Source organism: Vicia villosa, linkage group LG4 (genome assembly GCF_029867415.1).
Source record: "Vicia villosa cultivar HV-30 ecotype Madison, WI linkage group LG4, Vvil1.0, whole genome shotgun sequence".
Lineage (NCBI taxonomy): Eukaryota > Viridiplantae > Streptophyta > Magnoliopsida > Fabales > Fabaceae > Vicia > Vicia villosa.
Genome location: NC_081183.1, coordinates 120,931,992 through 120,955,606, shown reverse-complemented (window position 1 = coordinate 120,955,606; position 23,615 = coordinate 120,931,992). Strand labels below are relative to the sequence as shown.

The following is a 23,615-nucleotide window of genomic DNA, read 5'->3' as shown; positions in this document are numbered from 1 at the left end:
AATCTTGGATTGATCTTCTTCTTCAAATAAACAATTCTCAAAATGAATATAAGTGTTCACAATGTATGCATGAAACTTTAAATGGATTTCTCAATGAAAATGTGTATAGAAAGTTTCACTTGAAAATAAGATTTGATGAACACTTGGAAATATTGAAAGATGAAGAATATATGGTTTATGAATTGTTAATGAAGAAGGTGAATAATGATTTTGAAATATGTAGAATTTATAGTGTCTTAAACACCTCTTTGAATGGTTATTTTTCCATGAAACAGTGCAATGATCAAGTGGTATGAAAAAGAATTCGTTTGAATAAGATCATGCAATGAAAAAACACACTGGTTCAGTAGGAACCGGTTCCTGCCTGGGACAACCCGGTTCCTGCTGAACGTTACAGCAGAAAATTTGAATTTTGAACGTGGGAACCGGTTCCTGCATAGGGACAACCCGGTTCCCCATAGTAAACCACAGAATGCTGAAAATAGAGAATGCTGGGAACCGGTTCCCCCATAGGGACAACCCGGTTCCTAAAACCTTTATTTTGAATTTTAACTATGAAAAAGGTTTTAAGTGAACTTTTGAGGGATGACACTTTGGAGTATGATTATGGTATGCATGAAAATATATTTGTGAACAATTATATGTCAAAGTGAGTATTGTTTATACCTTTGACATTTTAGCTTGATCCTTGAATCTTCACAAATTCTTCAAGACTTTGAAATGATGTATTTTTGCTTGATACTTGAAATTCTTTTTGCACATCCTTTATAAAAGCTTGATGTCCATATTGTCTTCATCAAAACACACTATGCTTGAGAAGCTTGCATTTACACAACCTCCAATGGCAGACCCCAAAAACCTAAAACATAACTAATTTTATTCATTCTAAACGACCTAAATAGCAGTTTAGAGTTTGACTAAATGATCTAAACAACCTAAACAACCCTAATAGAGATATAATAATGGATCTAAAAATTGAAAAAAATGCACTAAACTTACCACTAATAGAGTTTGGGATGATTTAGATTGAGATTGGAAGAAGATGTTGGCAATCTCTGATACTTCACACTTGCTTTTTGCAGAAATTTTGAAGAGAGGTTGAGTTTAGAATAGGATTAGGGTTAAATCAATGGGGGAGGGGGCTGTTTTGCTTAATCTGCAAAACGTCCAGTATTTCAGAAATGAACTTCCGAAATGCTGTTTTCAGAAATGAACTTCCGAAATAAGACAATTTTTTCAAAAAAAAGGCGCTTTCGGAGATGCATCTATGAAAACACCTTTTTCTTGCATTTGGGAGATGCATTTCCGAAGTCAGGGGTAGTTTGGGTTTTTCACCAGAGGTGGGCTAGAAGGTTGGGAGGTCTATAAAGAAATTTTCTTATGATTCGGCATTTTCTACTTTAATCTATTTAGAAATCCATTTTTGATGCATTTTTCTGAGGTAAGCGCCACATCCGATTTACACCATAAAAGAGCGAGAGAAAGTGTTAAAAGAGAGTAGTTTTAGTCTCGCCGTAGGTTCAATATTGCATAGACCAAATATTCTCCCATCCAATATAACTCCCCGTGGGAACACTAGATAGGTATGATTATCTTTATAATTCACTCTACCCTTTTTTACTGAGTGACTTGAACTTTGAAGTGGTAATTTTATAGGTCCATTTCATACAACCACATCAAAGCAGCATGTACCACCATATTAACAATTATCATTGACAATTTTGGTTCGCAAACTGAACAATGGCGTTGACTTTGAGAATAAATTTTATGAAATAAATAAGATGTGGTTGGAGAGTCCATTCACGGAGAAGGAGATAACTAGTGGGGTTTGGGATTGCGATGGCAACAAGAGTCCCGGTCTGGACGACTTCACCCTTGAGTTTTTTCAACAATGTTGGGAGATGGTTAAGGTCGACGTTTTTAGTTTTGTGAAGGATTTCCACAACAAAGCGAGGCTAACTAAAGGTTGTACTTCGTATTTCCTTGCTCTTATCCCTAAAGTCAAGAATTCTCAATCCTTGTCCGATTATAGACCAATATGCCTAGTAGGAAGCTTGTATAAGATTTTAGCCAAGTTATTAGCGGGAAGGTTGAGAAGTCTTTTAGGGAAGTTGCAGCTCAATTGGTAGCAGGAATTGCTATGAATACGTAGTTAACCCCTAGGTACGCGGTTCGATTCCTGCGGGAGGCAAAAACAATATTTCCTGGGCAGCCGGTAAGCGGACTTAGGGGGGAGTATTGATTAAGATGGTGACATGCTTGGTAGGCCGGAAGCCCTGCGGGGTAAGCGGAAATCCAGGGTGTTACATTTTCACTAGTAGTATGTCGGTCATGGTTAATGGTAGCACAACTAAGGATTTCATGGTTGAAAAAGGATTACGTCAAGGTGATCCTTTGTCTCCTTTTCTATTTGTGTTGGTGATGGAAGTTCTCACGGCGTTGATGAATAAGGCGACAGAGATTGGCGAGTTCAAGGGGTATAAGATCAATGATGGTGTTGAGGTAAACATGCTTCAATTCGCGGATGATACGGTTATTTTGGCAGAGGGAGACACGAAGAATTTGTGGGCTTTGAAGACAATCTTTAGGGGATTTGAGATGATGTCCGGTTTGAGGGTTAATTTTCATAAAAGCAATATTTATGGGATTAATATTGGCGATTGGTATCTAGAAGCGGCGTCCTCTTTTCTTTCTTGCAAAGTTGATGTTCTTCCGTTTAGGTTTCTTGGAGTTCGAGTGGGAGATAGTCCGAGGAAGTTGTCGATGTGGAGGGATTTGATATCTACTTTAAAAAGAAGACTGACTATTTGGAAAGGGTTGCACCTCAATATTGCGGGACGGGTCTGCTTGATAAATTATGTCCTTAATGCAGTCCCTATATATTTGTTATCCTTCTATAAAGCACCGTATAAGATTTTAAATGAGATCCGGTCTATTCAAAGTAAATTCTTTTGGAATGGGGGTGATGCGAATAGATCGATCCATTGGGTGTCATGGGATACCATTTTCAAGTCGAGGAAAGAAGGTGGTCTCGGAGTTAAGAATGTGGACGTGATGAACGTAGCTCTATTAAGTAAGTGGAAGTGGAGAATCTTAATGGAGGATGAAGCGGTGTGGAGTGCGATCCTTATTTCTAGATATGGAAATGTGAAAAGGAAGATTCTCATTGGTGACGTTTCCGTCATGGAGAAGAACGACTCCATATGGTGGAGAGACTTACTTATTTCTGACAATTAGTTGTTATTGCAGGATTTCTCTTTTGCTGCTGCAGTTTGCTGCTCTATTGGGAATGGTATTCATGTACCATTCTGGTACAGTTGCTGGGCGGAAAACCAAACACTTATGCACAGTGGCGGAGCCAGGAATTTTAGACAGCCTGGGAAAAAACTTTTTACACCATTGATTTTCACACCCTATTTTATTAATTTTGCCTCAAATTTTGTCCCTGAATTTGTCTAAAAATCAACTATTAAATTGGGGGGAGTGCAAAGAAATTAGGGGTTGAGCCCGGGCGCCTGCCCGGGCTAGCTGGGTATTGGCTCCGCCCTTGCTTATGCAGGCCTATCCCGAGCTTTTCACTCTAGCGCGCAACGACCACTTGACGGTTGCTGAAGCCAGGTCTTTTTCTGCTACTGGTTCTGCTGCGGAGTGGACTTGGAATTCAACGGGATGCCTTCAACAGGTTTGAATGGAGCAGCAACGCGGAGCGTGTTTTCACGGTCAAATCTTGCTAAGAAATGTTCAAATCGAAGCTCTCAGGTCCTCCTCTCAATCCTCGCATTGTTATAGCTTTCAATCACTTGTGGAGGGTAAAAGCACCTCCAAAAATTCTGTTTTTCGCCTAGAAAATTATTCACAATAGTTTATCCACCAAAGATCAATTAATTAAACGTAGAGTGTTGGAAGTTAATGGTGATATCAAGTGCGTTTTTTGTTCGACGAAAGATGAATGTCTTTCTCACCTATTAGGAGGTTGTGAGGTCGTGTCAAAAGTTTGGAAGAAGGTGTTCGAATGGATTGATTGCGGCGAAGTACTCATGTTGGAAGAGTTCAAGGATCTCTTTTTTGCTATAGAAAAGGTGAAGCCTTTACACCATAGATTTACGATAGCGGTCATTTGGTTATCAATTTCGTGGTGTATTTGAAATAGGCGCAATGTGATTATCTTTACAAACGCTTCGTTTAGCTTTACCGAATGTATTTTGGAGATTATGCTTAACTCATGGAAGTGGCTATGCTCTTATTACACCCTAGTGGACTCTTATAACTTTTATGTGTGGAATATTCTACCTCTCTTTCGTTTTGAGAAGTAGAAGTTTTTCGAGTTGTATTTCTGATCGGGGTATCCTTATACTCCTATTAATTCCATTACTTATTAAAAAAAAATAAACAATTGAATTGTTTTTGTTCAATATAGGCGAATAGACGACCACGTGGTAATCTTATTATTTTACCCCTAGACTTGTACTTTTAGTATTTTTAATATATAAATGAGTCTTTCCTAAGTGTTGTATTGGGTGCTTTAAAATGGATAAAATAGAGGCCCACTTTCTAATACTTACCCATCACTAAGTATAAAAGAGGAATCAGTATGCCGTAAGGAATTCTTTTATCCTCAATTAATCCTAAGTAATCTTCTAATAGTATATATTGATATGTATACACAAGTAGGTAATTATACCTTTAATATTTTTTATGTATTCATATTTTCTACAATTAGAAACCATAATAGCATAATCATTCATGCATCATGTTGTTGTATATATGCCATTAAGATCATTATAGGTTAATTTGTTCCATTGCATCTTATGAATTTACGTATATTAGGTGTGATTAATCCTAATTCTTAAACATATATTTATTTTTGGCCCTTAATAATTATTGATCATACCTTATCCTTATTTATAAGTCAATTTTGAGTAATAATTAAATCTAATATCATTAAATTAGTCTTAGCGATCATTACCTACCTTAAACTAGTTTTTAGAGCTTAAAATATATTTTTTGAGCAAAACTTATTTCATGATACGAATAATGAATGTCATCACTAGAATAAAAAAATAGAAGGGTGTGTTCTTGACTTCTTAATTCAGATCATGTTCTCCTTAATTTAAATCTAGATCCATAGTTGCCATGATTTAGATTCATGCACCCTCATTCGAATCAGTCATCTAAAAACTCAAAAAATTATGTGTTCTCACATCCAAATCCTCACCAATCACGTCCTAACACTCCCTAATCATCATGAATCAAAACATACATGCTCATAACATTTGTTCTCTCTATCAATACTTTTTCATGTAACATGTGAAAATTGTTGTCTAAAACTATTTTTTAGCAATGATTTGTACTGGTTGGCAACTGTTAAGAATCCCACATCGGATAATATATGGCCTAAACATGTCCTTATAAGTGGGGGCAATCCTCACCCTACAAGCCGGTTTTGTAGGGTTGAGTTAGGCCTAACCACATTTCTTAACATGAAATCAAGAGCCTCGTTTAAGATCCGGTGGGCCACCTTCTATGGTTTTTGCTATCGGGCCACCCACCGTTTATTTCCACGCTCCAGTTGTCTAGTCCTGAACGTGAGGAGGTGTTAAGAGTCCCACATCGGACAATATATGGCCTAAACATGTCCAAGCAACATACATAATCGTCCCTTAAACTCTCTATGGGAACATTTTTACAACGTTATAAAAAATATCTCGCAATATTCAATAAATGTCCCCTTAAACATTTGAAGAAACAATTTTTAATTGTTGCATGATATTTAATAAAAAAACTAAATTTGTGAAGCGTTGTTTAAAATTTTTACCGACTACTGGAAAATTTCGGAAAAAATCTTCCTTCTAAATATATAAATATTTTTTGTGAAATTAATCTTAAAACATATAAAATAAATATGATAGATCAAATATTATAAATAAATAAATATATTTATATTTATATTATAAAATTAATTAATTTTATTTACTATCTAATCTAACAAATAAAAATAATTAATAAACTACTAAAATTTAAAATAACAAATTATGTTCTCGTGATATAATGGTAACTAAAGCCAAAATAAAAAAAAACTTAAATCAAAATAATAATAATAAGTATTGTATCTTAATACAATCTTACTATATATATTATTTTTTATTAGAATACACATTTTTTTTATCATAGAGTACTCGGTTGAAGCCGTCACTCACATATTCAGTTAAGAAACCCAAATTCCATCCACTTAAAAGTGAGAAATTGCAATTCCTATAATCAAAAATTATTTTCTCTTAATCCAAATCTTGTTTTTCACCATTACAAATGGAAATCAATAATTCATCTCAAAACCGAATTCGATTTCTCTTAACATTGAAATCAATTTCTGACAAATCGTTCTTGTTCCTGTTTCGAAGTCACGAAGCAAAATCGAGTTCCCTCAGAGCTGAAATCGTTCTTGTTCGTGTTTCATAGTCACGAAGCGAAAACCGATTTCTCTCAAAGCTGAAATTGTTCTTGTTCCTGTTCCGAAGTCAAAGAATCGATTTCTCTCAGAGTTGAAATTGATCATGTTCTTGTTCCAATGTCACGATTTGAAATCTCTTTTTCTCAGAGTTGATATTGTTCTTGTTACTATTTCGAAGTCATAAATCAAAATTGATTTCTCTCAGAGCTGAAACTGGTCTTGTTCCTGTTTTGAACTGGTTTGTTCCTGTTTTGAAATCATTCTCTTTCTTGTTCCTGTTTCTCTCAGCCGAAATAAATTTCCGCTCTTTGTGTTATCCAACATCTCCATGCCAACAAATTTGGAGAGTTTGTTACTCGGTTGAGAAATACCATTATCTTCTCTGAAACCAAATTAACCTCTGGTTATCCTCTTCAGCAAGTAACAATTCAACATCCGCAACATTTAATAATAGGAAATACTAGTTGTATTTAATTGAGCTCTTTTGAATTGAATTTCAGGTTCTTTCTTACTCAGATGCCATGCAGGCTATCGTTAAAGCATGTTTATGGCCGACGAGACCGACTTCCTCCTGCTGTTATTTTCGACGGTAATTACCACATGTTTGAATTCACTTTGAGTTTAACAAAATTACCAAATGCCACGGAAATTTATATTGAAAATTATAATTTGATGCTTCAACAAAATGAATGATGATTTTTCCAAACTCATTGTCAATCCAAACATAATTTTAGCCTCTTTTGATTGTTTCCGTTGCGACGGTGTTTGTGTTGGTGGGTAGATGGTTCTGGATATTGCAAATTTGGTTGAAGCAAAGAGCAGTGTCCATTGGGGCGAACTCCTATGTTTTTGGCAAGACTATCTGGTTTAAGTAGAGCCACATATTTACCAGGTTTGAAATTGTTTGGCGTGTCTAACTTCTTGAGTAAAATTTGTTTATAATCATTTACGATAAAGTCTGTAACTTATGGATTTGAATTATGACTTAGCTTTTATATTTAATAACCATGGAGCACCTATGTAATATTATTTACTAAGCATCCGTTGAAACATATAAATCTCTACAGGATGAAGGTGAAACCAAGTTCTCAAGCTGTTGTTTCTTTACCAATATGCCACTATGATGGTTTGTTAATTTTTTTTTTCATAATTGAAGATTAAAATTACTTGCGTTATTTGCGGATCCATATCGAATAAACGCTAATGTCCTACCGGGTGCCTAACCTTAACCAGGTTTAACTAATGCCCTCAGTTTATATACGTTGAAAATAAAAGGTATTAGATGAAAATTGATATATGAAAATGTTTGGTGTGTCAGCCTTGATAACTATATGAATTATGATTATTTGGGTAGTTAGGCACACTAAGTTATTAGGTGAAATTTTGTTTTTTTTTTTGTGTTGCACTTATTTTTACTATATTTATCTTATTTGTTTTCTATTTGGGTAGTTAGGCACACTAAGTTATTAGGTCAACTTTCGCTCTGTATGCTGCAAAACAAACTTCTGGAATATCTGTTAATATAGGCTTTCAAGTATCATATGTAGTTCTAAGTATGCTTTATCATTTTGTTTTCTCATACAATTTCTAATTATGATTATTTAAATATCTCTTTCATAAAATACATGAACTCTTAGGAATATCGATAGAAAAATTGAGAAGGAATATTGATAGTAAGAATAAAAAAAGAGAACAATTATTTTCGTAATTAAATTGAATACTACCTATCTATTGATATAAGTGACTAGTAAGATGCAGTTTAGTAACAAAGAACAAAAGAGAAATGATGTCCGGAAATTATTTGCCTGATTTGTGACTCTCATTCCACATTTAGCAACAACTTTTTGGATTTTTTTTGTCTTCATAATTTATAACTAAGAGTTTTATTAACTTATGTTATAAAAAAACATGTTATTGAACTAGGTGATAAGGATGACATAGGTAATGAACTTCAAGAGGATGTCATAAGTTTTGACCTCAAGAGAATGTTATGGATGATGAAGAGGATGATGGGGATGATGATAAGTTCGAGAAACTTAAATGAGTTGGATAATGTTCTTTTAGACTTGTATTTAAGCATTAGAAACTATTTTTTTTTATTTATTTTGATAGACTTATACTTTTAAGATTTAAACCTATAGTATTAAATAATGTTATAATTTTTTTGTCTATTGTGTGTATTTGAATTAATATTTGAAAATTTTATTAATACAATTTTCTTGGTAGTACATACAATTTGTGTTTGGTGCAATTATTGTTTCAATTTATGTTTGTTCTCACTATTTCACTTTTAGGGAACAATTTGTAACTGTTATTAGATATGACAATATTTGAAAACCGTACCCATAGAATTTTCTCACTACAACTTTTAGGGTATGTTTTGTGTTGTTACAAGTTCTAGCAACATTTTAAAAGTGTTGCCTTAGATTAATTGGAAAAACGTCCCCTTTTCTATAGTTTAGGGAACGCTTCATGAAAGTGTGGCCAAAGAGTGATAAAAAGCGTCCCCTATTCTCTTTGGCAACGCTCGCACAGAGGACGCCTAGAAAACGTCCCCTATTCTTTTAAGTAACGTTTTTCAGAGTTCTGGCATCACTTTTTAGTTGTTGTTAAAGAGAAAAACTGTTGTTATGAATTCATAACAATATATCATCCTAAGAGTGCTCATGTATATTTTTCCCTCAATAATTTTCCTCTATAATCCGTACCCTTGCTAGCCAACCAATCACATAATCCACACTAATTGGACAAAATATTATTGATACTACTCAACTTGTTAGCTATCAGTAACATGAATGTTGGAGGAAACTAGGGGGCTCAACGAGGGAGCATATTACACTTGGGACACAATTTGTGAGACACACGCCACTTGTCCACCTAAAATCTTAAGGCGATAGGTGAGTGGATTCTTCCATTTATAAATGCTCAAGTCACCATATTTCTATCCAATGTGAGACTATTTTTCCAACACTCACATTTGAATTACACTTTGTGTGAGACACACCACTTGTCCATCTAATACCCCCACAAAGAAGTGTTGCTCAAACTTACACACCACTTGTCCATCTAATACCCCCACAAAGAAGTGTTGCTCAAACGAAAAGTCCCGAACATAAGAATGCTCACCGCTCTGATACCATGTTAAGAAATGTGGTTGGACCTAACTCAACCCTACAAAACCGGCAAGTAGGGTGAGGAGTTCCCCCACTTATAAGCACATGTTCAGACCATATATTGTCCGATGTGAGACTCTTAACACACCCCCTCACGCCCAGGACTAGACAACTGGAGCATGGAAATAAATAGTGGGTGGCTCGATAGCAGAAACCATAATAGGTGGTCCATTGGATCTTAAACGAGGCTCTGGTACCACTGTTGAATGTAATTCGAGGGATCATCTTACACATGGGACACACTTTGAGGGAGAAACACCACTTGTCGATGTAAAACTTTAAGGTGATAGGTGAGTAGGTTCTCTCACTTATAAATATTCAAGTCACCATATTCCTATTCAATGTGGGACTATTTTCCTACTTACTCACACTTGCATTATTATTCTAACAAGGAAGGTAGACACCTTCAACTTCCAACCAGATATTGCCAGCGCACTTTTCATGAACTCCACAATCCTTGTCAAACGCAATAAATGTCCATCAATAGTGATAATCCACTTCCAATTATTAGGATCAATATAAAAAAAAACTATGGGAGTATATGGTATCATCATTGAAGTCCATTATTAGTAATGCATGCCAAAAACCAAAGCAACTAACTTTTAAGCGACTAATAAATGACATCTAAATGATATCATTTAGAATAGATTATATATTCAACAATTCAATATCAATTGATCCAATTCAAAAGCAATAACAAAAAAAAAAAACTCACATTATCAACAAAAGGTAATGATGAGAAAATGATCGTAGCACTAACATTACCAATAACTTGTTGACTAGGGAAGCATTTATGGCATGAGCAACAAGGAAAAAAAGCTTGACGTGAGAGAAGACTTCCTTAGACCCAAAGAGAACATGGGTGGACGATTCTTGGATTTGAAGTAGTTATGTGCTTCTAGTATTTAAAATGATGGGGCCAACGAAATTGATGTTAACTGAGGGGCCAACAAAAAATCATAATAAAAATCATGAAATTAATCAACAATCAACCTACCCGAGGAGGACAGAGGCTATTCCTGGTCATCAATCTTAGGATATTTAATTTGCGTCAATAGAAAATTTTGAAATTATTCATTCTCATATATTCAATCCTGATATTGATAAGCACCTAACTTTCTACCAATTTAATTTTCTACCTAAAAGATTAAACCCTAATTTTTGGCCTAAAATATTAAACCCTACTGCTCTACCTAAAAAATTAAACCCTAATTGAATAAAGACTAACAAATTAGTCTAATTTCTTCATAGTGTGTGTCGTTACTGCTTTCCACCTTCATCGAGTTGTGCGACGTCCTTGTGAAAATGGATGTGAAATGAGAGATGCCATAATGGATGTGCAATGGTAGAATGGATGCGCGATAGAGATCTGGATTTCACAGAAAATGGTTGTGCGACGAGATATAGGTTTCGGAGGGAATGGTTGTGCGTGGAATGAGAGGATGAGTATAAGGTTGTGTTTTGAACGATGAAAGAGAAAAGATTGTGTGGGAATTTTTTAATGTGTTCAAATTATTTTATTTTCAAAATATTCACTTAATAATATACACCCATTAATATTCACTTAATTAGAAAATCAATATTTAATAAAATAGAATTTGGTTTGTTAATGTGTTTAGGATTAATATTTTTAGATATAAAATCAAACTACTTTTTTAGTCCATTAAAATTTACACCCGTTTTAAATTTAATGTGAGTAATAGAGATTTGATTATAATAATATTTTTAATTTACACCCTTTCTTAAAAATAGGTCTATTGTCATGTGCTAATATTTAAAATGACACTTTATTTATAAAATTGCAACCACATTTTTTATTTACACCCGTTTTAAGTATATTGGGTGTAAGTTTTAAAATTATATTGTTCTTTTTGCACTAGTGAAGGTCTTTATCAATAAATAAATAAATAAAAATTTATAATAACAGGTGAAACTATTTCCAAAATTTATTCAATATTTAGTATCTCAATAAACTAAGAAATGTATATTTGTGATTTCTCCAAATAAAATATGAGGGTGTTAGAATTGTCAAAATTTTACATTGGTGATGTTGAAATAAAGTTCCAAACAACAAAGAACAAGTCAAATTGGTTATTATTAAAATAGTAGAAATATGTTGAGCTAGTTCAATAAATGTCTCAAAAATTAAGGCACTTGGAGCGACGGTTTTGCACACTGTTGTAGAATAGGCTGGAAACACGCATTTTTGCAATGGTTGCATAATCGCTGCAATCTGAGTTTTTCAGAAAGTTTAAATTATTGTAACAACAAAAGAAACCCCTAGCATAACTCATTTTCCTTGTAGTGCTAATCCATGAGAGATAAAGAGTCAGTTTCTCAACGAGATGAGAGGGAGGAGAAGATTATTTAAGATGCAATAGAGAAGATATGCCCTCTAGTATGATCACACTCCATTTGTTTCTATCTTTAAAGAGAGTAAAGCCTTGGAGAAATGAGAGGAGATTTTTTAAAAGTTGTCGGGAACCTAGTTCTAATTTCTTTAACGTATCATCTATAAACCATTCAGATGGATCATCCTTTTGAACTTAACAAGAGACACACCTTTTCGCCATGTAAAAATAGACTAGAAGCCCGAGATCCTCCACCTCAAAAAGAAGAAACAGCCGAAGCACCTTATATACAACAAAAATATCATAACAAAGCCCATAAGCAAGTGTAATTAATCTATGCATCCTTTTAGCCAAGAAGAATTAGTTCTTTAGTCGGAGATCCCTAACCTCTAATCTCTATTTGCTCTTAAGAATGCAGATGGTCTCCCACTGGCCCGGGAAGTCTTAGCATCTCCCATCATTCCTTCCCATGAAAACCTTCTTTAAATCTTTTTTCTCTTTTTTTAAACCTTCGCATGCATCTTCAAAAAAGATGGACAAATGATGGCGATATCATTAAGCACATAATAAAATAAAACCACTCGAACTTTCAAACTAAAATATTTGAATGCCATATTAATAAAGTTTATTATTGGTTAATATTTTAATAAAAAATACCATATGTTCCCTCACTTTTGTTGAAAACCGAGGGAAAAAGTATTTATCAGACGTATCTTCGAATCCCATCAATTACATTTTATCACCTATTAATATTTGTTAACATTTTTTATGACTTATTACCTAAGTTTTGCTGAAAAGTGAGGGATAAAATATTTAGAGGACATGTCTTCGAATTCCAGCAACTACACTTTATTACCTTTTAATTTTTAAATTTTCTTTAACATGACTTTACCCCTCGTATTTTGTGAAAAATTGAGGTAAAAAGTAGCACAGTCTTAAAAATTTAAAAGATGTCGTCGTTGGGGATCAAATTCATGACTACTGTCACTTTTCCCCTCGATTTTTAAATCACTGAGGTGACAAGTGAAATTTTTTTATGTCGTCATTCGTTACCTCGCCTGTGTAACCGAATTTATATCGATTTCACGTCCAAAATTAAAAATGTACATTTTGTAATAGTGCGCATCAGATAGCGGTTGTGTAGGAATATTTAATTATAGAGATGTGAGATTAAATAAAAAACATTCCACTAATTCACTTTTAAGGACTGGAATTTCAATCACTTTGCTACTAGCAAAGAAATGTCAACTTAGAAATACAAAGGAATGAAGCATCCAATCAATATTTTTATACCACCAATTAACTAATTGACTAATTAATGTATTATAATTAGTCATCCCATTACTTTCAACTAAAATAAATTTACTAATTAACTAGTAATTGTATAATAATTTGTCCTTTTTTTACTCAGTTATAATTATTCATTGAATATTACACTAAAAATCAAATAACTAATTGACTAGAAATTGTATTATAATTAGTCATTTTTTTACTCAATTATAATTAATCATGGAATATTACACGTTGCACTAAAATAAATAAACTAAATGACTTGTAATTGTATTAAAATTAGTCCTTTTTTTTTACTCAATTATATTTAGTCATGGAATATTACACGTTGTACTAAAATAAATAAACAAATTGACTAATAATTGTATTATAATTAGTCATTGAATATTACATTATGACAACAAGATTCATTTATTTGCATTGATAAATTGGATCCGTAATGTTATAAAAGGGAAACAAGAGTTTGTTATTAATTCAAACCACACCACATAAGCCAAAATCTCATATATCCTCCTCTTTTCAAATTCTAAAAATGAGTAAACTTATCTTTCGTGAATACATTGGTGTGAAGCCATCCTCAACAAGTTTACGTAATTTTCCAATTGATATCATCAACTCAAATAAATTTGAATTCCAGTTCATTTTGGGCTTTGCTAGTGAGGAGTATAACCAAGATGGGAAAGGCAACGGAAATTTCACAGAAACTTGGGATGTGGACTACTTCGGTCCAGATAAAGTGAAAGAATTCAAGAAAAATAATCCAAATGTAAAGGTGATGATAAGCATTGGAGGTCGTGCTGTTGAAACTCCTTTCTTTCCTGCTGAGGAAACTGTATGGACTAGGCAGGCTGTAAATTCACTCAAAGTGCTCATCGGAAAATACAACAATGAAAGCGGCAACATAATTGATGGCATTGACATTAATTATGAAACAATCAAAACTAGTAATGCCCTATTTGTTAACTGCATAGGCGAAGTTATAACAAAACTAAAGAATGATGATAGCCTAAATATTGATGTGGTGTCCATTGCTCCATCCGAGAAAAACGAACCTCACTACCGCGATTTGTTTTATGCAAACAATGCCAATATCAATTGGGTTGACTACCAATTCTACAATCAAACAAATATTGTATCCACAGTTAAGGACTTTCTAGGGATCTATGACAATCTAATAAAAGGCTACCCTCCTCAAAAAGTCCTTCCTGGAATTAGCACCGACCCAAATGACACTAAGGATAATAAGATATCACGAGAGACGTTTATTGCTGGTTGCATACAACTCAAAAAACACTCAAAACTCAATGGTGTTTTTCTCTGGAACGCTAATGACTCTGCACATCCCCCTCCTTATGAGCACGAACCTTATGTTGTAGAGCATAGCTTGCATGACCTCCTCACCACACCAGTTCAGGTGTTACTCGATCGCTAGATATATCTAGCCAATAATGAATCTTTCATATTATAGGTCAAGCATCAAAAACTATATAATATAGAGCTAGATCCTACGTTCTAAGCTCTATATGATTTAGTCTTTTATATATATGTTAAATAAGACCTATGTGTGCTACTTATTTCATGTGTGTTTTTGTATTATGTTGTGAGTGTGGAGAATTTTACTTATGTATTAATATATGTGCTTGTAATACAACTTAATGATAAGAGGCACCTATTTTCCTTTTTTTCTAGTATTTACATCATATCTATAATTATTTGTTTGATTTTGTGTTTTAAATTTTTATAAGTATAACTATTAGGGGAATGAAAGAATTGAAAAATACTACGATGTTCGAGATTTGAATTCCAGTGCTTATGTTTCACAGGTTCTTAGGCCAAAAATATTTTTTTTTCTAGTTCTCTTGGCAAAAGACATCAACTTTTTATTGGTGTTTTCTTCTTTGTCATGGATTTAAGTGTAGTCTAGGACAAAATCTTTTTTACCGACACGTCCTTCTCGCCACTGCTGTTTTTGTTTGTCTATGTTCTGGTTCATTAGAGTCTCCTTCTCATCTCATTTTGACATGGGAGATATAAAAATTCTTTTAACAACAACATTATAGGAAACAACAAAACAACCCACCAGTTGCTAAAACATAAGCACCCAATCAATAGAGAATCCGAATATGTTGAACCAATATGTGAAAAAACAAAAAACAAAATTGAACATGAACCTCAATCTGTTGATGTAGAATAAAAACAACATATACCCGTTTCTTTCCCTTAGAGAACAGTAAAGATTAAAAAATGTGGAAGTGAACACTCCATTCCTTGAAGAAATCAAGTGGATTCAAAAGTATGCAAAATTTCTAAAATTATTTGTTCACACGTAAGAGAAGGATGAGAGGGAATGCAAGTGCTAACATGGGGTAGAAAGATTCTACCCACGCCCCAAAAAAAAATGCAAAAAGCTAGAAACTTCTACCATTCTACTCTCTCTAAAACTCTAACCTCTTACTGCCAACACAATTTCTTATTCCACTTACTGAAATTAATTTTTCTTTTAGAGATACTTGTGCGTCAACTTTGAGAGTGGATGACCTTATTAAGTTAGACCAAAACATTCTTCTCATTCTCTCCAATATGGAACAAGTTTTTCTGGCTAGTTTTTTTATTATATGGAACATCTTCCTATGCATCTTGCATATGAAGCTCTTCTTGGCGGACCTGGTCAATATAGGTAGATGTATCCTTTTGAAGATTTCATGGGTGATTCAAAGAGATCAGTAAATAATAAGGCTAAAGTTGACGGGTCAATATGTGCACATTACTTGCATTCGGAAACATCATATTTTTTCTCTCATTATTTCAATCACATGATGTTAACTCTAAGTATCATAAGGAATGAAGTTAATGTTACGTAAAAAAGTGTATTCACCTTATCAGTCTTCCTGGTCGTAAATCTAGCAAGATGAAAGTGTATTGTATGACTGAAAAGGAATTGCAATTTGCGCATGTTTATGTATTGATTAATTGCGTCGAAGTTAAGCCATATCTTGTGTAAGTTTACCAAGTGAATATCTATTTTGAACAAATCGGATATAAATTTATTACCTTCTAACTTACTTTTAATGTATTTTGATATAAGGCATTTAATACCTACTATTTTGAACTCACCGATGAGCAAGAAACAATCACTATAATACATTCTTATTTTCCAACATGGTTCAAGCAACAAGTGACATTCAATGTTGCACTGTCTCCACAAATACTCCATTTGAGAAACTTGTTTAAAGGCCATGTTAAATTTTTGAACGAATGACACACATACTTTGTAAGCAAATATAAATTTTACACTTAAACATAGACAGAAGGGAAGAAAACAATAAATAGTGGTGTTTTTGTAAAAGCCATCATGGATGGTGGTGAAGACAATTTATGTGGCATCATTACACACATTTAAGAGTTGGTATATATACAATTATTTAGACTCAGAAAACAAAGTTGTCTAGTTTTATTGTGATTGGTATGATCCATCTGCTAGAGGCACAAAAATAAATAAAAAATATAACATTGTAGAGATTAAAATGGACCAAGGTATAAACATTATGACATTTTCATCATGGCACATTCTGTAAGGCAAGATTATTACGTCCCTTATCCTTCAATTTGGCAAGGTAAGCGAGGCTGGTGCGTTGCAATAACATCAAAACCATTCGATCATATTGAAGAAAATAATCATATGGAAGACGTTGCAATAACATCACCTCACAGGATTATCCACCCACATCATTTTAGCCTACACATGCATCCCTATCACACATGCAGTCCGAGGGACCATTCTAGCCTACACATGTACCCCTCCCATACATTCAGTCTAGGGGATTTAGCTTTCCCTTTTCCCCACATATACCTCCATCATACATGTAGACTAAGGGATCTAGCTTTCCATTTTCCTCACACATACTCATCATACATACAACCAGAGGGATCTAGCTTTCCCACACATCCACCATACAGTCAGTTCGAGGGATCCTGCATCCCTCATCCCTTACATGTACCATCATCATCATATCATCCTGAGGGATCCCGCTTCCCACATCCGTCACATGTATAATCATCATCCCATCATCGTGGGGGATCCCGCACCTCACATGTACCATCATCATCCCACAAGGAGCAGGATGACCCTATATTGCATGATCATAAGGGGGAGGAAGATGACGACGACAACATTGAGGGTGTGGATGTAGTTGCGATGGAAGTTAATCTTCCGCGGCTTAATAGGAGAGGGATTTTTAGGCCTTTTGGAAATTCATAAGTTTATTCATATTAATACTTATTCAAATTATTGCACATGTTGTAATTTTTTAAAATTTAATACTTATTCAAATTATTTTTGTTTATTTCTTTGCCGAGTAGGCCTGCTACAATAAGCATAAAAGAGGTTATTCAAAATTTATATAAAAAATCTTGGATGACTTCTGGATATCTTGTCAATAAGGACTTGAAATTAAATGAAAAATGGTTTGACGAATTTTGGGTATGATTTCTTTTTAAAGTAATTAATTTTTTAACTACTATATTGTTTTAATTATCTAATAATATTTTTAATATTGCAGGAGAACTGCGCCTGGAATGTTATAGATGACAAGATGATGGAGCGTAATTTTAAGATAAGAGCCTCAGCACGACTTTCTTATACATGCTTGTGCGTCCCAGGCTTGGTTGGGAAGAAAGAAGGATTATGCCTCCATGGATGGGCAAAGATGTATTTAAAGTAATGCTTGCTTATTGGAATTCAGACGAGTTTAAGAAAAACCTGAAAAAGCAAAGCAAGGTAAAGCATCTAAAAATGGAGCCTTCAATCATAGAGCTGGAAGCATTAGTATTGTCGAACATGTTGATCGAATGGTAATTATATTTTCATCTCACTACTTTTTTTCAATTATATTCTTATTCGTTATATATTTTTACTTGAAGTTTAAATGTATTAATTGGACTAATGTTAAAGGAAGAACCTCATTAATGGTTGAGGTTCATGAGAGGATTTATAAGGGGAGAGATGGAGAGTATAGCAACAAACGTGAAAAATGCTCAGGTAAGATGATATTAATATTTAAATTTTTTATTTAATTCTTTTATTTTAAAATTATCTTGTCTTGAAAACTTTTATTTGATTCATTTATGTGTAGGAGATGTACCGTACAAGGAATAAAGACTTAATAGGTCAACATCCTATGTTAGGTACTCCATCCGGCCAATATCCTATTGATCTTGCTGTTGATCTTTATCTTTGGATGGAAACAACTGGTGGAAAAAAGTCAAATGGGAAAATTTATTTTGCTGGACCTTTGGCCTCCAACTATAGTAAAAGGGATATGTCTTTGTTTAGGAGAATAGCAGACGGAGAAGCGTCGTCACGTCCTTTGACAATAACGCCTCAAATGGCTGAAACAATTAGACACTTAGCTCAAAGTGAAGCAACGTCTTGTGAAGCTGCACAAAAGACTAAAATGGAAGAAATGAGAAGAAGACAAATTAATCTGGAAAACGCATTGAGAGTTTCACAAGAGCAAATAAGAGTTACACAGCGAAAATACAAATTATATGTTTCAATAAGCTCTCAGTGGTGGTGGAGATGGAGCGGATGGTGACCAAGGAGGGGTAAGCGAGAATGAGAATGATGATTTCGAAAATGATGAAGACTTTATGAATCCATGAATTATGACTTTAAATATTTTTAATTAACTATGTATCTAAGTATTTTTAATAAATTATGATTTTCAATATTTTTAATTAATTACGAATTTGAATATTTTTATTAGTTTTGCATTTAAATTATTTAATATATTTATATTATTATAAATATTAAAATTAATATTTATAATAATATAAATATAAATATTTTTTTATTAAATCCATTTCTCTTTGCATTGTGTAATTCTTTCAGCAAAAACAAGAATATTGCGAGGTGAATATAACCCTTTTTGCGAGGTGAGTTTCACCTAGTATTCGTAAGTCAACTTCCCATCATCTCCCACTGACACAGACTGGCGCGCTGTTGTAAAGCCTGGAAAAAATGTTGTGAAATGATATTCACCTATCAACGTTGCAGGATGTTTTGTACCTAGCAAGGTTGCAGAATGATTTTCATCCTGCAAAAAGATGCGTCTAACATTTTTGCGGAGTATTAATTCTACCTCGCAGTAATTTAGTTGCAGAGTATATTTTATTGCTATGAGGAGGAAATCACACTGCAACTTGAGATTTTTTTTATCCTATGTTTAGGAGTTTGGAGAGGAGGGGAGGGGAAGGCATTCGAAAATGAAATTTTAAAAAAAGTAGGAAATATTTAACATTTTTATAAAAAATGATTTTGTATAGAATGATAAAAGAATGTATATATAACAACATAAAAGATATTTTAAAAATTCATGTAAGCCTTCCAAAACCCTCCAAAATCCTCTTCAATATAAATTTTGAGTTTCTCCATATTAGGGAGTTTTTGGTGTTATGAATAAAAGCAAATCCTCTAAAACCCTCCCAACAAAAATCATTCAATTGTTTTCACTCAATCCTTCTTTTTTTTCAAAATCCTCACCTCTCTTCCCCTCCAAACTCCCAAAAATAGCTTTAGTGTACTAAAATAAATTTACTAACTAACTATAATTGTATAATAATTAGTCCTTTATTTTACTCAATTATAATTAGTCATTGAATATTACACTAAAAAAAATAACTAATTGACTAGCAATTGTATTATAATTAGTCAATGAATATTACATTATTGACGTTCTTGTATTTAATTAAGAGTAAAATATTTGTTTTATGTTAGCAGCATGACAACTAGGTTGATTTATTTGCATTAGTTAATTGGATCCGTAATGTTATAAAAGGGAAACAAGAGTTGGTTATTAATTCAAACCACAACACAAAAGCCAATTAATCCCATATCCTCCTCTTCCCAAATTGTAAAAATGTCTAAGCTTATCTTTCGTGAATACATTGGTGTGAAGCCATCCTCAACAAACTTACATGATTTTCCAACTGATATCATCAACTCCAAAATCTCCGATTTCCACTTCATTTTAGGCTTTGCCAGTGAGGGATACGAAAATGGAAAAGGCAACGGAATTTTCAAAGAAGCTTGGGATGTTGAATTCTTTGGTCTAGAAAAAGTAAAAAAATTGAAGGAAAATAATCCAAAGGTAAAAGTGGTAATAAGTATTGGCGGTCGTGATGTTGAAACTCCATTCGATCCTGCTGAGGAAGAAATATGGATTAGGCAGGCGGTAAACTCACTCAAAGCGATCATCCAAAAATACAAGAATGATAGCAACCCAAACCGCAACTTAATCGATGGCATTGACATTAATTATCAACACATCGCCGAATCTACTACTGAAAGCCTTTTTAGCCACTGCTTAGGCGAAGTTATAACAAAACTCAAGAGAGATTCTGATCTAAATATCGACGTGGTGTCGATTGCTCCATCTGAGAAAAACCAATCCCACTACCGAAGATTGTATTGGGATAACGCTAAAATGATCAACTGGGTTGACTACCAATTCTACAATCAAATAAAAACTATATCCTCTCCTGCTGAATTTGTAGAACTCTATAATAATGTAGCAAATGAATACGGCCCTAATAAAGTCCTTCCAGGAGTTAGCACCGACCCGGATGACACTAAGAATACTAAGATTTCACGAGAGAATTTCATTGCTGGTTGCATACTTCTCAAACAAAGCTCAACACTACCTGGTGTTTTTTTCTGGAATGCTAATGACTCTGCGGTTCCTCTTCCTGGTGGAAAAGAAGGTTTCCTCCTAGAGCGTTTCTGGCAAAGCCTTGTCACAGAATAAGATAAAGAGTTACTATTGTGCTGTTTCTTTTTTTACTTACATCATGTTTTTTTTTTTTACTTGTATCAATATAATAAAGATGTTATTACAAGTTATTAATAATAAATAAGTACTTGCTCACTTTTCTTAATAGAATTTAATTTATTGATATCATCATGTATTCTTGTTATCATTTTCCCTGTACATAACTATAATATTTTAATTCTACGGCAATGTGTAGGTTTTTAGAGATAAAATTACCAATTTTGTAGACTATAATAGAAAACGAATTTGATATTTCATTGCGGTAAAGTATATATATTTTCTTTAAATATTATGCAACGATTAAAAACCATTTTTGTAGATGAAAAAGAGAACCATTTTTTATCGTCTTCTTTAGCAACTAGTAAAAGCACACTTCATATTATTTTTAACTATTTTAGTAAAATATTTATACATGTAAGATCTTTCTCTTATATTAGATAAATGACAAATATAGAAAATTGTTGCTATATGGTGTTTGGAAATTTTGTCATACGCTTAACAAAATTTGAAAATTTCTTATTCCACCTCATGTTGTATAGAAAGATCCTACGCATTTCTTAAAACACTACTAGAAATACTCTGTTTCCCCGCAGATTTGAGCTAAAATTCTGCAAGAAACAAGTTTCCTACGGATTTTCCTGCTGTTTCGCATCCCTAGCTAAAACCTTCGTGGGTAATAGTAAATCGGAAGGATTATAAAATAAAAATCAAATTTTATAGTCTCCGAGACCTAAAGTAACTTATCTGAGATTATAAAATAACACAAATGATTCTTTTAACGAATTCACTATCTCCATGCCAAAAAAATCATAATAATCTATCAATCAACTTATATAAGAACTGATATGAATTAATGTACCAAAACTTGCATGAGAACTGATATGAATTTGGTGAGAGGATGAACCATATTTCACATTGACTTTGATGATAGATGAAGAACTTGCAGGGCCTTCTCAAGTCAAACTAGTTTATGGTTCTTCACTAAAGCAAATAAGTCTTCATAAGCTTATAGATGTTAAAGAATAAGGTAAACGAGAGAGGTTCTGAAAATTTGAAATGGAAAAGCTAATTCCATTATACAAGAAATCATTATTTAAACAACTACAAGTTATAGTGAAGCCCAATTTGGGTTAGCTTATTTGATCTTATCTACTAACATAAGCACTTGTAAGACTGAATATATTCCTCCAGCTACAAGTCCTACGGTACAAAATCAAATCACATTAATTCTACAAAACATGATGAATATATTCCTCAAATATCATCTCATCAAATATCTACAGTTGAATTACCACATTGAGTTCCAAATATGAGAACCGTGCTTCATAGGTAACTGTTGAGTTGAAGATACTGATTAGAATTGAAGTTAACAGGAAATTAAGTTCTAACAAACCTGTAAATGGACAGCAATGAATCTAAAGGTGACAAATCACAAACAGGCCAAAACATGGCATCGCCTAATAATGTAGGAAGAAGATCCCGCTTGAGTCTGTGAATAATTTCAGGCCCATTGTGTTAGGTTACACTAAGCTACCATAGAACTAAATTGCATAAGAAGATAAAAGCAAAAGAAAAAACTTTTCAGATTTTCATTAAACAAACAACAAGGTAGTTCTTACAATATATAGTTAGGATTTAAAGGAACTATTGGGCCATGGGCATCTAGACCCAATAAAGCACAAACATAAACTTAAAGCCTAATACTAATAATAAATATTAATAATAAAAGTCTTTAAGTAAAACAGAGTCTCTTTTCTCTCTAATGGGCCTTTTCTTAATAATACTCATTGGGTCCACAAGAACGTTGTCCAAAAGGTTCATAGGAGAGTATTGAGATGGGCTGCTGAAAACATTGGTCCCGGGTTGAACGTCAGAACGGAGAGGATATGCTTGATTGGGGAAACACGTGTCGTGAGGAGAGAAAGCCGCTAGGAAATTAGGGTTTCTCGTTTTTTGAGATAAAGAAGGGTTTGGGAGGGAAACCAAATTAGTTTGAAAGGAGGGTGAGGATTTATCATGGGGAGACGTGGACGGCTTGGATCGCACAAGGGGGGATAAGGAAAGGTAGTGGGAAGTGGGTGGGATACAGCTGGTTTGGTTTGGGAAGTTGTGTGGGTCTCAGGCAGTGCAAAAGGCTGGGAGGAAACATGAACGAATGGGACATTAGCTGGCAGTATGGGTTTGTGGGTCCCTTTAGCACGTGAATTTTATTTCCGTTGAGCATTGGAAGTGGTACCAGTTAATGGTACTTGCAAACTACTTACTCCCTCACTACTTACTCCCTCAGATGTATACTTCTCTTCTCCTTGAGACTTATGTTTTCCAAAATCCAATTCTTTTCTCTCCACTTCCGAAACCTCACTCTTTTCCGGATTCCTTTCTAAGCTTCTGTTTTTCTCATAAACACTAGCTTGAGCTTGAAGCTTATTGTTTTGATTCGTGAGCTCCTGCAAGACTGTGGCGTCTCTGGTGCCAGTAATGGAGGCCTGCTGATCCTCAAAGCATACCTTTGTGTCCTTTGGAA

At 33.8% G+C, this 23,615-nt stretch overlaps 2 protein-coding genes and 1 long non-coding RNA gene across 3 annotated transcripts; all 3 read left to right on the top strand.

Moving 5' to 3' along the window:
* Positions 1–6,181: 6,181 nt before the first annotated feature.
* Positions 6,182–7,555, top strand: LOC131599582 (uncharacterized). Its single transcript, XR_009282851.1, has 2 exons — positions 6,182–7,037; positions 7,230–7,555. It is a non-coding gene; the product is annotated as an uncharacterized LOC131599582 (long non-coding RNA).
* A 6,196-nt stretch (positions 7,556–13,751) lies between these two features.
* On the top strand, positions 13,752–14,942 carry LOC131599581 (chitinase 2-like). Its single transcript, XM_058871882.1, has one exon. The coding sequence runs from the start codon at positions 13,795–13,797 to the stop codon at positions 14,692–14,694; it is 900 nt and encodes a 299-aa protein (XP_058727865.1). The 5' UTR covers positions 13,752–13,794; the 3' UTR covers positions 14,695–14,942.
* Positions 14,943–20,139: 5,197 nt separating this feature from the next.
* LOC131599580 (chitinase 2-like) lies at positions 20,140–21,180 on the top strand. Its single transcript, XM_058871881.1, has one exon. The coding sequence runs from the start codon at positions 20,180–20,182 to the stop codon at positions 21,065–21,067; it is 888 nt and encodes a 295-aa protein (XP_058727864.1). The 5' UTR covers positions 20,140–20,179; the 3' UTR covers positions 21,068–21,180.
* Positions 21,181–23,615: the final 2,435 nt, after the last annotated feature.